At 36.7% G+C, this 15,804-nt stretch overlaps 2 protein-coding genes across 3 annotated transcripts; one reads left to right on the top strand and one right to left on the bottom strand.

Moving 5' to 3' along the window:
• Positions 1–168: 168 nt before the first annotated feature.
• Positions 169–5,248, top strand: LOC18032499 (serine/threonine-protein kinase PBL27). The gene is made up of 5 exons (XM_006419579.2): positions 169–634; positions 1,421–1,617; positions 1,858–2,047; positions 3,418–3,809; positions 3,964–5,248. The coding sequence occupies exons 1-5, from the start codon at positions 475–477 to the stop codon at positions 4,591–4,593; spliced, it is 1,569 nt and encodes a 522-aa protein (XP_006419642.1). The 5' UTR covers positions 169–474; the 3' UTR covers positions 4,594–5,248.
• Positions 5,249–6,459: 1,211 nt separating this feature from the next.
• LOC18032504 (ISWI chromatin-remodeling complex ATPase CHR11) lies at positions 6,460–14,974 on the bottom strand. 2 transcript variants are annotated; one of them, XM_006419578.2, is made up of 25 exons: positions 14,678–14,974; positions 14,188–14,319; positions 13,996–14,102; positions 12,973–13,076; positions 12,537–12,634; positions 12,183–12,362; positions 11,876–12,097; positions 11,127–11,261; positions 10,755–11,037; positions 10,606–10,679; positions 10,225–10,445; positions 10,048–10,135; positions 9,857–9,950; positions 9,568–9,756; positions 9,410–9,441; positions 9,225–9,301; positions 9,040–9,129; positions 8,874–8,943; positions 8,727–8,781; positions 8,568–8,626; positions 8,329–8,494; positions 7,547–7,725; positions 7,228–7,443; positions 6,872–6,973; positions 6,460–6,797 (listed from the first exon to the last, which is right to left on the bottom strand). In XM_006419578.2, exons 1-25 carry the CDS (start codon positions 14,888–14,890, stop codon positions 6,780–6,782), a joined length of 3,204 nt encoding a protein of 1,067 aa, XP_006419641.1. In that variant the 5' UTR covers positions 14,891–14,974; the 3' UTR covers positions 6,460–6,779. The 2 variants fall into 2 exon arrangements, with proteins under 2 accessions (XP_006419641.1, XP_006419640.1); XM_006419577.2 differs by having other exon boundaries at positions 6,881–6,973.
• Positions 14,975–15,804: the final 830 nt, after the last annotated feature.

Raw genomic sequence — 15,804 nt, 5'->3', positions numbered from 1 at the left:
AGAAAAGTAAAAGCAAAGAAAATCAAAAGGTTATGGTGGCAAGTTGGTATTTATTCCAAAAAGATTATAATATCGAAATAAATACCCATAATTACCGGATAATTATTTTATAATTTTACTTCTAACCATCAAAATGTTTTTATTACATTATTGATTATTTTATTCATTTTTTTCCTTCTCTTCTTTTATTTTCTTTACCTTCTCTTCTTGCACACCACACCCCGAACCAAAACACAGTTTTTTTCTTCGATTTGTTGATCTGCTTCTTTCTTGGTCTCGATCTTTGTCTTGAATGGACACTCAAGATCGTAGAAGGATAAGATTTTGGGGGCAAAGGTTGATCTGATGAGCAGTTTGTGAGATGGGGTTTTCAGTATTTTTGAAGTAAAAAAATGGTGATGAGTTGAGTTGAGTGAGAAGGATTTTGTTTTATATTAAAGTTTGAATTTTTATTGAAGATTTAATTGATTTGATATGGGCGGGTGTTTTCCTTGTTTTGGATCATCCAATAACAAGGAGACTGGTGGCGGCGGCGGCGGTGGCGCCGTTGGTGCTGTTAAGGAACTGAACAGGAAGGATTCAGCTAAAGACGGCTCAATTGCTCAGTCTCACCATGTCAATAGAGTTAGTTCAGGTTGAAGTGTCTTTTCATTTTCAGCTGTTTCTTAATACACACTGTTTCTGGTTTTGATGTTTTGGATTGGACTGATTGCTGACTCTGTTGAATTTTGTGTTTTTTGGTTTTGTTTTGAGTGGCTTGGTGATGGGCTCCTCTCTGCGCATGCTATTGCTTTGATCTGATGCATCTGATGTTGTTTTGCTGTCTATTTTTTTTCTTTTTTAATATTTGAATTTTGGTGGTTTGCTGAATTGGGAGTTTGAAGCTTTGAGTGTGTTAATTATTTGTTGAATTTGGTCTATGAAACTTCCTTCATAGCTTTTATGGTTTGTTTCATATGTTAATGGGTGGTGCCTAGAAGTTATGTTGGAGATCTGGCTCCTAGTTTGGGGAGCTCAAGTTGAATTGTTTCCTAATAATTTTACTATCTATTTTTTTCATATTTAATGAAAATAAATGCTACTATGTGCATTTAAATTTAAATTTTGCATGGTCGAACATGAATGTTGCATAAAATATATATATAAATATTTTGGGAGACTAGCTCAGATTACTTCCTTGATACGAACTCTGTGAAGTAGTCCCTCGTGCTGCATGATTTTCAGGTTTAATAGAGTGATTTTTGTTGTTTGGTTCTTTAGTGCTTGCCGAGTGAAGTACAATGTAGAAACACAGACACTTTTGTGTAACATCTCTTATGAGTTTTATGCGTTTACGCTATTGAATTATACATCACAGTTGTATTTATTGATACCAAAAGTTTTTATATTTTGACCTTCTTCTGTCACTCCTTACATATAGATAAATCTAAATCTCGGAATGGTTCTGACCCAAAGAAGGAACCAGCTATTCCAAAAGAACCAACTGCACATATTGCCGCCCAAACGTTTACATTTCGGGAGCTTGCTGCTGCCACCAAGAACTTTAGACCAGAATGTCTTTTGGGTGAAGGAGGTTTCGGACGTGTTTACAAGGGCCGCTTGGAGAGCACAGGACAGGTAAGCTGTAATGGTTTGAAATGGATATCCCTAATATCTATTTGAGAAATGCCGTGGTGCTTGGCTTGTAGTCATACATCATATCTTGGAATTATAATCTTGTTGATAATGAACTTCTACTCTTCTATTTGCTTTGCCCTTCTACTCTTTAGTTTGGATCATGATTCTGAAAAAAACATGGCACTGAGTTTCATGAATTATTGCATGATTTCTGATTGCGTGAAATGATTGTATTTGTAGGTAGTAGCTGTCAAACAGCTTGACCGGAATGGCCTTCAAGGAAACCGGGAGTTTCTGGTGGAAGTTCTCATGCTTAGTCTCTTACACCACTCAAACCTGGTCAATTTGATTGGCTATTGTGCAGATGGGGACCAACGCCTCCTTGTTTATGAGTTTATGCCGTTGGGATCATTGGAAGATCATTTACATGGTTGGTTTGTGCTTTTGTACTTATTCTATTGTGAAATTTCCTGCACTTAGAGCAATTCTGTATACCAATGAAAATTAAATTTTGTATCATCAAATCTGAAAAATTGGAGAAAGGTTCTTAAGTTCTTTCATTTATTTTCCTTTGTCTGGTGAAATAATTGGGGAAGTCTCTTTGGTTTAGAAATCTTTTAGCAGGATTAGCATTGAAGCTATTAGGAAAATAGAAAATTTTTGAAAATCATTTTGGGTGTTATGGATATACAAAGAGAAGAATTTTTTAAGGCAAGATAGCTGGAGTTGCTTTGTTCTCTGGGACAGTCAAATTTTGAGGCTCTATTTGGGCTCTGTTTCTGCAGAATTTAGTGATGTTGCTTTCTTCTTTATTTGACTTGATTGGGATATGTTAGTGGCTTAATAAGAGAAGACTGTTCTGAATCTCGCTGCCATATGATTGATATGGGACATCTTGAAATATCAACAATTGAAAGTTGGATGCTAATTTCTAAGTAGTTTGTGTGCTTGACATGATGGTCTGTGTCATTTGTGCTATTTTTCCGAAGAAACTTAGGAACTTAAGCTTAATCCCTTAGTTCCATACTCTTGTTTGAATATCCTTGTGATTGAAACGGCTGAATTTGATACTTCTTATCTATGCAGTCATCTGTTTTCCTTGGATATCCTTGGGTAGGCTATCTTATGCCGCTAGGTAACATTAGATACTACTAATACGCTGACAACTAACCACTGCCAACAAACATCAGGGTGGAGGGGATTCGGAGAGGAGCAAAGTCCTATACCTATATTGATAAACATGTTTATTGAAAGGTCTTGACTTCACAAGAATGGGGGATGCTGGCTGTTTTATTCTTTCTTTACTATTATAGATCTCATTAAATCCAGGACTGAAACAACCGAATCACAAGGATAGTCTTCTAAGAGAACTTGTGCATTCTTCATTCTATGTTAAATATCTACATGAAGCCCAATACTCTCGACACACTACTATTATTATGAAAATAGAAATCACCACTATACGAAAACATGATTGAGCACAGTGAGTGTGGGAAATTGATTAAAACAACTTATACAATCTTCTTTGTGATGAGCAAAATGAAATTGTTAATCCCAGCACCTACGTTTACTTATATTCATTCTTAACTCAATTCAATATATGTTCTTAGCAGATTTAGCGTCCTAAGCATTTTATAGATTTTTGGTAAATTGTCCTGTACTTTTTAAGTGTTGGCTGTATTATCTTTTGTGACAAAATTTTGACCTCCTTTTCACTTGACCACTTTGGTCCGAAGCTTGATTGGACAAACATATTTTGGCAAGCCACCTTGATTATTTTATTTTAAAATTTGTTTACAGATTTACCCCCCGACAAGGAACCGCTGGATTGGAATACAAGGATGAAGATTGCAGCTGGTGCGGCTAAGGGGTTGGAATACCTCCATGATAAAGCAAACCCTCCTGTTATATATAGGGACTTGAAATCATCAAATATACTCCTTGATGAGGGTTTCCACCCTAAGTTATCAGATTTTGGGCTTGCAAAACTGGGGCCTGTTGGTGACAAAACCCATGTATCCACTCGTGTAATGGGTACATATGGTTATTGTGCACCAGAGTATGCTATGACTGGCCAACTCACTCTAAAGTCAGATGTGTACAGTTTTGGAGTTGTCTTTCTTGAACTTATCACTGGGCGCAAGGCTATTGATAATACACGGCCTCCTGGAGAACATAATCTTGTTGCCTGGGTAAGTATCACTTCTCTTTGTTCTTACATTGAATTGAATGCATTAATTTTCTCTCAATAAACATTGGTATATGATATCGCGCTTTTAGTTCTGTAATGCCTTACTGAGTTAACCAGAAATGAGGTTCTCTTTTTTGTTGGACATGGACGTGCAGGCACGACCACTCTTCAAGGATCGCAGGAAATTTCCCAAAATGGCTGATCCACTATTGCAAGGTCGCTATCCAATGCGAGGACTGTACCAAGCTCTTGCAGTTGCAGCCATGTGCTTGCAGGAGCAAGCTGCTACGAGGCCTCTAATAGGTGATGTTGTGACAGCTCTTACATATTTAGCCTCCCAAACCTATGACCCAAATGCAGCCAGCAACCTGAGCAATAGAGTTGGTCCATCTACTCCAAGGAATAGGGACGACCGAAGAAGTATGGCAGATGGGCAGGATAGTCCAGATGAGCATGGACGTGTTGGGCGGCATGGCTCGCCTTCAACTCATAAAAATTCACCTGATTACAGGAAGAGGAGCCATCCTAGGGATGGAAGTACTGGTGCAGAGTTAAGCAGGAATGAAACTGGTGGCGGGTCGGGGAGAAAATGGCTGGGAGATGATTTAGAGCGACAGGAATCTCAGAGAGACAGCCCTGTAAATACTGGGAGAGCTAGGCAATCTCCAAGGAATCGTGATTTAGATAGAGAGCGTGCTGTGGCAGCGGCAAAAGTATGGGGTGAGAACTGGAGAGAGAAGAAACGAGCAAATGCAATGGGAAGCTTTGATGGTACAGATGAGTAATTGCACCAAAGCAGCAACTGATGTCACATGGTCTTCTAGGGAAGAAACGTTGTCTCATTCTCAGGCAATGATGAAAAAAGAGAAGGAAAAAAAAACATGCAGATGCACCATCATTTACCGTCTTGGTTTCCATTTCCACCCAGGGAATAAGAGTTCTTGCATTGCGTTGCATTGTATCCAACTTTGACCGTTGTTGATTGTCCTTTTATCACTGTTGTAATTTTGAGTATGAAACTGAATGCTTCAATTATGTGGTAGAAGGAAGGGAGACACGGTTGAAGGAGGGATTGGGAAGGGTTATTGTGTCGATTTGGGGTATTACAGAGAACCCAGCTGCGGGATGTTGTTGTATGCAACATGTTGATCTATGTATTTAGGGCTTTGCTGTTGTAGTTAATGTTACAGGATGAGGGGAAGATTTGTCTAATTTTTGCCCCCTTATATTATTGTCTGTACGTGGGGAAACTCAGTGGGTTTGGTGTTGTGGATGTGTCATTGGTGTTGTTATATTACATCTCTGTCTTCTCATGTAGTCTCTGTGTATGCATTTCTGAGTCGGCCATGCTTTCGGCTTATACCAGAAGGGGAAAAAAAGAAAAAGAGAAAAAAAAAAAAGTTTCCGGCTATTATTTATGATCATACCATTCTTCAAGTACGTACCGTCTCTTTTCGTTCCAGTTTGCATGCACATTTGACGCATAGACAGGAAACCCAAACCAACATTTACGAAGCATGCGTACGAGTGATGACCAGATGGCCGCTAACAAGTCAGTGTATCTCTCTCTTTTATCGGGGTAAGTGCAGGCCATGCATCATTAAGGCTACTTAGTAATGCTATTAAGACTCACGTAACCTTGTTATCAGGGAGGTGCCACTGCCTGCTGGGCAGCATTTGATAAGCCGAGAAAGAAAGAAAATTAGCGTAAGGAATTGCCTGCTAAACCTCGAAATACAGCATTCAGAGATACGGTAGCGGCTCAATCCTTTATGAGGCATAGGGTAAATTGTTTAGATCAGATCATTTTAAAAGTTTAAGGTAAACTGGATGTATTAATCATTTAAGATCAATTTTTCTGCATTTCTAAGATATAAAATTATTATTATTTTTTTTGTATTTTAATTTTGTTGACATATATTTCTCAAATAATAATATAATATAATATAGCTCTATCTTAAATAAATTTTTACCAATTTGATTTTGAAAAACTTCTTTTTGCGGAAGTATTATTACCAGTATCACAAAAAATACTATGAACAAAGCACATAATTATTCTACAAAAATGAAAACACCACCCAATGAACATAATAATATTTTCGAAAGGAAAGAAGATAACTAAATAACAAAACTAATTAAGATGAGAATATAAAAATAACACCTGCAAACTTCAAATCAAATCATAAATTAACTTCGATAAGTTTAGGTTTTAAGTATTTACCAATGATCATGAAAAGTAGGAAAAAAAAAATTAAACAATTGATTATTTTTTTTAATTACTAGCAGTATTAAAAGGAACAATCTATGAACAAGCACACAATTATTGTAGAAATTAAAAACAACATCCGATGGACACAATAAAAAAGAAATAAGAAAACTAAATAGCAAAAATAATTAAGAGTAGGACAGAAAGATAAAATCAGAAATACTGATTTGAAATCACAAATTAAGTTTGATAATTTGAGGCTTTGAGAAGTGACCAATGATCGTAGGAAGTATAAAACAATAAACAGTTGATTCATTTTTTCCTAATAATGCGTTAGTGGATAAATTAGCAAAAATAGGTTTTTTTTTTTATTAGAGATTTAAAAGGAATAAACAACGTTTTAATTATAACGAGTTTGCATTATAATTTTCCTGGATGGATGCACTGAATAAGCAACCCTATTTAAATACTCTCTGGTCAAGAACATAACTAATAAATAAGAAAGTTGGTTAATGCCATGGCAACCTCCACCTTAGGCAGCCAATGAATATATTTTCATTGACATGAAATCAACTTCAGTTGAGTATATAATATATGGCTTACAAAGCATCCTGTATATTCCTTTTTACAACTATCCAAGACTACTAACAGAGTCTAAAATACTACTCCCTTCCTAACGGCAACTTTTCAAAAAGCACCAGTCATTGCTGGAAAACAGCTACAACAAAATATAGTTGTAGGAAAACTTGCTGGATATACTAAAATTCATTTCCTCCTCTTTCCCTGCAACAAGACCAAAAACAAGTTTCAGTTTGTGGACGCTACTACACATTCTTAAATTTAAGTGAGATATTTACCGAGCTCACATAGTCATCCATTGATAATTGCTTCCGTTTCTTTAAGGAACTAGGGCTCTCATTTGGCTGCCTCCCCCCACCACGCTTTGATGGTGTCATGTTCTGAAGTGTAAAATGATAAAATACTCAGATTTCACTCTTGCATTCATTTATATATTAAATTGTATTAGTTTCTAGCACCTAATTTTGTTTCTTCCAGCTGAAAAATTAGATAAGCTCAACACATTAATGAAGCAAATAAAATTCTAGCAGGAAGTTATATTGCATAATGAAGCCAAATCAGAAACCAGGACACGCGTGTCTGCGCATGTAGATTCATCTGATTGATAATGGGATGAGCAAGGGAGAGGACGAACCTTGGCAAGCTTCTTTTCTTTACGGGCCTGTCTTTCTCTTTCATCATATTCCTGGTTTTCCTTCTCCACCAACCGAATGAGAGTATCACATCTCCTAGCTAATTCTTGAGTTGTACGGGATTTCACAAACCAGTCAAATCGAAATAAGGGTGAAGTGCGAAATGCTGCCTTCAGCTCATCCCAATTGCCATATCCAAGCTTGTGAACCATGCATATCTGTATATCAAATAGAAGGGATAGATGTTTTAGGATGATTAAATTCCAGCAAACAAAAGTAGCAGTTTGAATTTGAATATTACAAAGTACACAGAAATCACACCATGAAACGATCACATTCTTCATTGTATAATTTCCCTTTGTTCTGTCCATACTGAATCTTTAGTTCCAGCCATGGATTCTTGTAGCGATCCAATTTCTTCCCAATGGCTTTCATAATCTCATCTTTTCGAGAAATTCTAGCCTCTCCTCTTTCAATATTCTTAATAATCCTATCATAGTCTGCATCAATCCCACAAAATCTTAATCAAAAGACATAATTATGTTACAAAAAGTCAAATAACGGAACCAGCTTGGGAATACAGAGCAGTTCATCCCAAAAAAAAAAATTCCAGCCAAAGTAGTGGTCGAGCAGATCCTTCCATGCTTGGCTTCTGTCTCGCCATAAAACAGGCTTTGAGACTTTATCGAGCCTTTGCATGCCTTAGTGACTTCTTCGATGCTTGGGGATTCTGCTAGCCTTCTCGCGGCCGAGCAGATCCTGGCATGCTTAGCTTCTGTCTCGCCATAAAACAGGCTTTGAGACTTGGTGAGCCTTTGCATGCCTTAGAAGATTTATCACAGTTTCAAGCGAATGACATTCCTCGACGTTCCATTAATTGCAGGTTTTGCCCCTCATGTATACATTTTTAAAGCATCCACTATCAAAACTAGCTCTTAATCTAATTGAATAAAGTAAAACAGTTATGTTCTATAAATGGCAACCGTTTGCAGCTGATAGCAGATGATGCCACCAATTAATACAAGTTGACACATTAACAATTTAGCGGCCCAAAATCATAAACATTTAGAGTGACTAGCATTAACTCTGAGCAAAAAACTCACCATTTAGCTCCTTGTATCGTTCTTTGAAAACTTTAGCGTATCTTTCAACTTCCTCCTCAGATTTTCCATCCATTTCTGAGGCAATACTTTTTATGTCATTTCGGCCATACTTCTCACAAGCCCTAATGAAAGTATTGAAATCTCTTCTACTCCAAGAAGAAAATCCCTACACACAACCACAGGCAATTTGGTAAAAAGGCCAATTAGTAAACCTTATATACATTACATAATATACTCACTTCTTCTAACAATCGCTCCTTTTCTTCCAACTCTTCAGCAGTCAGTGGATCTCCCACATCTAAATATAAAATACCAAGTCAGCAGTATACAAAAGCTGGAAATATTATATAGTTTAAAACATATGAACAAGAGAAGAAAGAAAATAAAGAAAATCATACCTTCGGGCTCTTCCACATCAATGGTGTCTTTTAGCTGATTCTTCTGATGTGTTTGCTGAGAAAAGGAAAGAAAGTATATAAAAGGTGAATCTACCTCCAAAGGATGCACAGAACAGAACAACATGTACATTAATTGATAATACCCACCATCAAGTAGCGTACTTCTTTTTCATACAACTCACTTAGCCTTTGAGTGTTGAAAAACTGAAAATCATGCCTGGGAATAGAAGGCAAAGACATAAAACTAAATCGTACAGCTTTTGAACACAAATCAGAAACCAACAAGTAAACAACTGGTTCACAAGATGCTTACAGCTGAGGCATCCGAGGAATTCGAGGTTCTTTTGGTTTTGCTGGACCACCTTGGCGCATTGTTTGCTTAAAGTACTCAGATTCAGAGTAACTGATTAACAGACAATAATTAAAAACAAATCATCATATCAGCAACAATGAATGATGAATAAATGCACAATATATATATTAGGTAACAATACTTACTTGCGTTTCCGCTCTCTCTTTGGAGGTTCAATCCAGTTATCACTAACTATCTTCTTGAAATCAAACTTGTTCTCATCCTTCATCAACAAGAAAGAAGGAAGTAAGCCAACGGTTGGCAATCAATAACCACAATGTGCCAACAGGACACCACACATAAGTACAAACCAAAACAAGACGTGCTTTACCTTCTCATCATCAAAATCATACAATTCAGCCGCTGCACAACAACAAAACAGAACCAACAATTAATATCATAATCGTACACAATAATTACATATGTAAAATAGATTAATAATTAAATAACTAAAACTTGAATGCAATTACTCAACAGCACAAAACATACTGTCATCCATTTTAAATTTGATTGCATCTTCTGTAAATTTCTTCATTTTGGCATCAAGCTCAGCGGTCGCCTCTTCTCCTTTAGCAATAATTCTGTCAATATCCTCATCTGTAATTGTGCTATCCTTGGAACTGAAAACCATTTCAGCCCCAAATCTCACCATCTGAAGCAGCTCATCCTTATTTACAGCTGCATTGTATCCCCAAAGAAAAGTCATTTAGAATAAAAATCTGTAACTAAGGGAAAGCTATAATTTCTTCTGTAAGCTAGTACTGCAGAAAACACTTACTTTTCTGCTCAGCTAATCGTCCTTGTTGAATCACCAGAGCATCAAGTGCAAGCTTTTTATATGCCCTTTCAATAACTTTCTCCTCAATGGTATACTGTTCCAAATGAAACCACATGAGAGACCACATTAATAGCATAGTTTCTAGTATAGCACATGGGGGGGGGGGGGGGGGGAAGGGGGGGAATCCAAACCTCTGTGCAAAATCGGAACACTTGAACTTCTTTCTTTTGACCAATCCTATGGGCACGATCCTGTGCTTGCAGATCAACTTGAGGATTCCTGCAATAATCTCCTAACATCATTCACACAAAAAATACACACAAGGCAAACCACCAGACCACCACAACATAATAGAAAAAAAGACTCACCAGTCACTATCATAGAGGATGACAACATCCGCAGTGGCAAGATTGATACCAAGTCCTCCAGCTCTAGTTGACAAGAGGAAAACAAATTTCTCACTTCCTGGTTTATTAAAGGCCTCAATTGAAGCATCCCGATCTTCTCCACCAGTATTTCCATCAATTCGACAATACAGGTATCCACGAAACATTAAATAGTCTTCAAGAATGTCCAAGAGCCTTGTCATCTATAAAAATCAAAACAAAAAAAAAAAATTACAGATATAGAAAGATGATACAAGAATAGTGCACATAACAGGGGTTAGAAAGTAGAATAAACAGCAGTCACACACACACACACACATCCGGACAAATTTAACTTATACACAAGCAACATAAAGAACTGACCTGAGAAAATATTAAAACCCTAGAATCACGTTCCTTTAGTTTTGGAAGCAACTTATCCAGAAGAACCATTTTACCTAAAAATGAAAGTTTGGTAAGATGAAACATTCAGCTACTAAACCTCCAAATACAACCCAGAAAGCAAAGCTTACCAGCATTTGTGATTAGATGATCCCCGGTAGTATAAGGAGGGCCAGGTTCAGCACCTTGGAACAAATATGGATGATTACAACATTTACGAAGCTGCATTGCTATGTTAAGAAGACGCTTTCGTTCCCCACCTGCATTCACAACTTCAAGGTCTTTCTGTAGCAATGCCCTGTAGTATTGTTTCTGCATTTGGGACATGCCCACTTTGAGAATAGTTTCCTTTTTTGGAGGTAAACCTTTCTCAACATCTGACTTCAATCTTCGAAGAAGAAACGGCCGGAGGACCTTAAAAGCAAAACACCACAGAAAAAGGAAGTCATTGGATGAAATACAATGCACTTTCACTGAATGAGATGATAAGGCAAAGCAATTACCTTGTGAAGTTGTTGGACAACTTCCTGCTGATCATTTTCGCCAGAAATTTGGAACCATTCATCAAAAGTTTCAGCTGAACTAAATATCTCCGGAAGCAAAAAGTTTAGAAGGGACCATAATTCATGAAGATTGTTCTGCAGCCCAGAGAAAATAGCATCAATACTAAGTTTAAGTTAAAATGACTTGATACTCAAGAGGAAAGGAGTATAATAATCCTCACAATTTACAAACAGAAAATGAAGTTATTGAGAAATTGCAATTGACAGAATGACCATCCTTGAATCAAGTTCAGCCAAAGGTGTTTGAAGACAAACCAGACATAACATAACCATGATTGAAAAAAAAAATCAATTGAAATATCTTATTGGAGACTGCTTATGTCTAACGTACATGGTATGACTATATGGTAATGAACAAGTCAAAATGATATAAAAATTGAAAATATCAGTATCATGCTTTACTTTTTTCTGTGAAGGACTGAAAAAAAAATATATATTTGTATGTATGTGGCATAGATTTCAAGTGGAAAATTGGGAAGATTTCAGTTTGGCCCAAAGCTGAAACAAGCATAAACTCCAAAGTATTTGAGATTCACAACTGACAACATTAACCACACTCTCAAGTAAAGACTCTCTTGCCCAAACAATATCTGCAAATCAGCAAGACCATAAAACTAAATACAACAAGAAGACAACATCATAGCCCCGCTTGGATGAGTTTCAAACTAAATGAACATGGCAGTTAGTACCTGAAGTGGAGTACCCGTGATGAGAAGGCGGTAATTGGTGTTATAAAGTCTCATTGTCTTTGAAAGAAGAGAGTTTTCATTCTTAATTCGATGAGCTTCATCAATGATAATATAACGCCAGCTAAAACGACGCAAAGCAGATTTCTCTTTAATGGCCATTTCAAAACTTGTTACACAGACATCAAACTTCCCAGCAACCAGTAAATTTTCACGTATATGTCTCTGCGCCCAAAAAGGACAAATATTATACAGAAAAACAATTAAAGCACACAAAATTAATTAATAAAGCAGATGCTGGGTGATTTACCCTTTCTTCAGGATTTCCAAGAAACTTCACAGCACGTAAAACTGGGCAGAAACGACGAATTTCGTTCATCCAGTTACCAAGGGTAGATTTTGGAGCAACCACCATATGAGGGCCAGTAATTCCTCTGAACTCATGAAGGTAGCCCAACAAGGATATGGTTTGCAAGGTTTTACCAAGACCCTGGATTGCATGCAAAAGTAACAATATTAACACATCATAACAAATGGAGAGGAAATGAGTGATGAACCAAACAAAAATAAAGTTATAAACCAAAGTCATACTGCATCCAATGCAGATAGTCACAGAGCCAATTTGGCATGCATAAGTTTCAGAAGCCAAAGTTCTCATGCATACCATTTCATCAGCAAGAATTCCATTTATCCCATTCTCATATAACCGTATAAGCCAGTTCAATCCAGCAAGTTGGTAATCCCTCATTTTTCCCTGAATACCTGCAGAATGCAATAAATAAAAAACAAATGTCAGTGCACTCAAATGAAGTAGCACCTTGATGACAAGAATTTATGTTCAACAAGCAGAAGAAACTTCTACAAAGTAACAGGAGTGTTATGCAACAATTACACAATTACAACATGATCAATGGTCTAAAGTTAAAATAACAAATGCACACAAGACATTAATCTCTTTGTTTTTTTAAGATCGCATGAAATTGATCTCATTTAGTAAAATTAAAAACATGAATGCAAGCAAAATTTCACATGCATAAGTGCATGCCAATACATGTTTAAAGAGTGTGTGTGTGAGAGCGAGAGAGAGAGAGAGCACTTACAAGACGGTTGTGTTACCAGCCGCGTGTTTGACAAACCATCTTCTTCTTCCTTGAGGTATTCTTCATCTTCTTCCTCTTCAGTGAGTTTAGATGCATGGCGTCCCCTATATCCAATAGCACAGAAAAAGCATAATTGAATACAGAGATAGACATTTAAATGCATAACACAACAAAGTAAAACAGATGTGACTGAATTAAAGCAACCTCATGTTTTACAAAGGTTAAGACACACAAAAATTTCAATTAACGACCCATTTCACATATTTTACGTCCTTAAATCATGTTGGACTTAGCTCTAGAGTAATTACTCTGTAAACAACAATATTGGTTGTGCTTGTTTATAAAGAATAGTAAACATAGTAGCTTGAACATTGAGGACACGCAAAAATTTTGTATTAGAAAAATCCCACCCCAAGATCTCCTTAATTCAGTCTCATGCAATGGAAACAGCAGCACCATACAATTTTGGCCACATTGCAGGCAAAATAAGAGACAACGGGAAATGGAGTTAAATAATAAGGCAAGAGTATTCACTCAACATGTCACAACTAATCTATCAAAAAACATATAAATAAAAATAAAAAACAAGTCATGGCTATACATTTAAGTTCAGCCAATAGTCTATATAGATAAAGAACACAAATCAACAAAAATATAATAGTCTAAATAGCAATCTAGTCAATATTACTACTTTAAAATAAAAGGCATAACTATGGGAGCATGGTTCATAATTTTCCAATTTTTCAAATTCTTTTTTTTCACCTAAAGAACCAAATTTAAATCCAGAAAGAAGCTTCTGGATCTCACAGCTCTCCAAGACAGATTCATTCATATGCTCAATGAGAAATGTCTACTCTCATCAGCTAGAAGGGTTCCAAATGTGTTGCTCTCAGTGATGATAATTGACCTATAACCTAGAGATTCAAAAATCTTCAACAAATGTACTGCAGCCTAAGGAAATATGGCATGGACAAATAGAGATAAAGCAAACCATAAAACTCTTTAAATAACCTCGAGGCATACCTTCCTTTTGCCTTCTTCTGAGATGCAGATTGATCGCCTTTCGCAAAATGAGAAAACAACTCTGTTTGCTGCAATAGATACTTCAATCGGCCCTTCCCCCTATTGTTCTGCAGTTAAACCAAAACTAATTATTCTCATTGCTCAACAAGCACTTGTAATATGATCATTAACAAATAGTACAAACGGACACACCATATCAGCATCAATAGCAGCATTTTGTTTATCCAATAGTTCCTGAATCTTTTGTTTCTTCAATTTCTGCATTTCTTTTAGTCTCTGCTTTTCACGCTTGCTAATATCTGCATTAGCCCCACTGTCGTCATCCTGCAGCCGAAATTGACCAGAAAAACAATGTTACAGAAAAATCACCATGTGACGAAGAAGACTAAGACTAGCTTGAAATCAGTTTAAGCAATCACACACATATGAGCACTTTGTTTGGTATAATTTATGTTATGTACTTACATATTACGGTCAAACATTCCTCATTTTTCAGAGTTAAGAGAACTCTCCCAAAAAAAATTGTTTACAAAAGCGTACAGTCGTGAATTACATATATCAGAGAACACATAAAATATAAACCCTAAGTAACCTGCAATTGCAATAAAATAGCTCAGATCCACTAAGTAAACATTCAACAGAATCCCACAGAAACAGCTCGGGGACAAAATCGTAAACTCACCTCTTCAACGTCGTCTCCGTCGGCAGCGGCCTCGTCTTCGGACGCCGGAGAGTTATCGTCGTCAGAGTCAGCATCAGCAGAGCGAGCCACGGCTTCGAGCTCCTCCTCGTCGTCTTCGTTGATCTGATCGTTGATTTGCTCTTCCTCCGACGAACTGGAGCCGTTGGACAAGGCATCATCGGACGATTCCCGCGCCTTCGAGGGTTTCGCCATTGCGCTCTTTGAATATTTTCCTCAAAACGAGGGTTTCTTTTTTGGCAATAGAGAAATATGGAGAACACGAACCGACTTTTTATATTTATACATGAATGTTTATGGCATACGAAATCCGCAGTGGAACAATGGAATTGACATGTACTTGAGGGGCATTTAAAGCCGTTGGATTTGTGAGCAAAAGATGTGCGGTTCCCATTGGGCTTAGGTGTAAATCCGGGATTTCCCGCCATTTATGATGAAAATTTTATTTCCCGCCCGGAGACCGGTTAGCCCAGCGGTTTGGGGTAGCGTGGATGGGCTCGGACCCGCAAGATCAATGAATAATAAAGGAAACCTGGATTGTTTTGCTCGTGAATGTTGCATCGAATAAATAAAAAAACTTCGAAGTCGGGATCGGGGCATAAAATTTTAATGTGTTCACAAAATATTTACTATTAGCGAAAAAAAATACACGTGTTACTTTCTTAAATTACGTTTACCTCTTAGCTTATGATCCAGCATGCTCATAGAATATTTAATACAAGTTTGGATTGTCAATTTTGGTAAGAGAATAACTGAATGAGTGTATACAGTATGCATTGATCGTGATCAGATCAATAATTTTAAGTAAAAGAAATTTACGTGTTACTTCTTTAGATTGCATTTGTTTCTAATCCTGCATGCTCGGATGAATATTTAATATATAAGTTTGGATTATCATTTTTTGCTAGGATAATAATGAATGAGTGGATATTTCAATCTAGATCAGATTTAAGAAGTTAATGAATTTACTAAATTTTGAAAGTAAAGGAAACACGTGTTACTTCGTTAAGTTGCATTTAATAAGCATAACGGATTTGTAAATACTAAATATTTGTCTTTGGCGTATTGTATAAACTGCTTATATTTATAACAAATTTGTTAATGTTATA

Source organism: Citrus clementina, unplaced genomic scaffold, assembly GCF_000493195.1.
Source record: "Citrus clementina cultivar Clemenules unplaced genomic scaffold, Citrus_clementina_v1.0 scaffold_9, whole genome shotgun sequence".
In the NCBI taxonomy this organism is placed as follows: domain Eukaryota; kingdom Viridiplantae; phylum Streptophyta; class Magnoliopsida; order Sapindales; family Rutaceae; genus Citrus; species Citrus x clementina.
The sequence above is the reverse complement of the archived record's forward strand: the minus strand, read 5'-3'. Positions and strand labels throughout refer to the sequence as shown.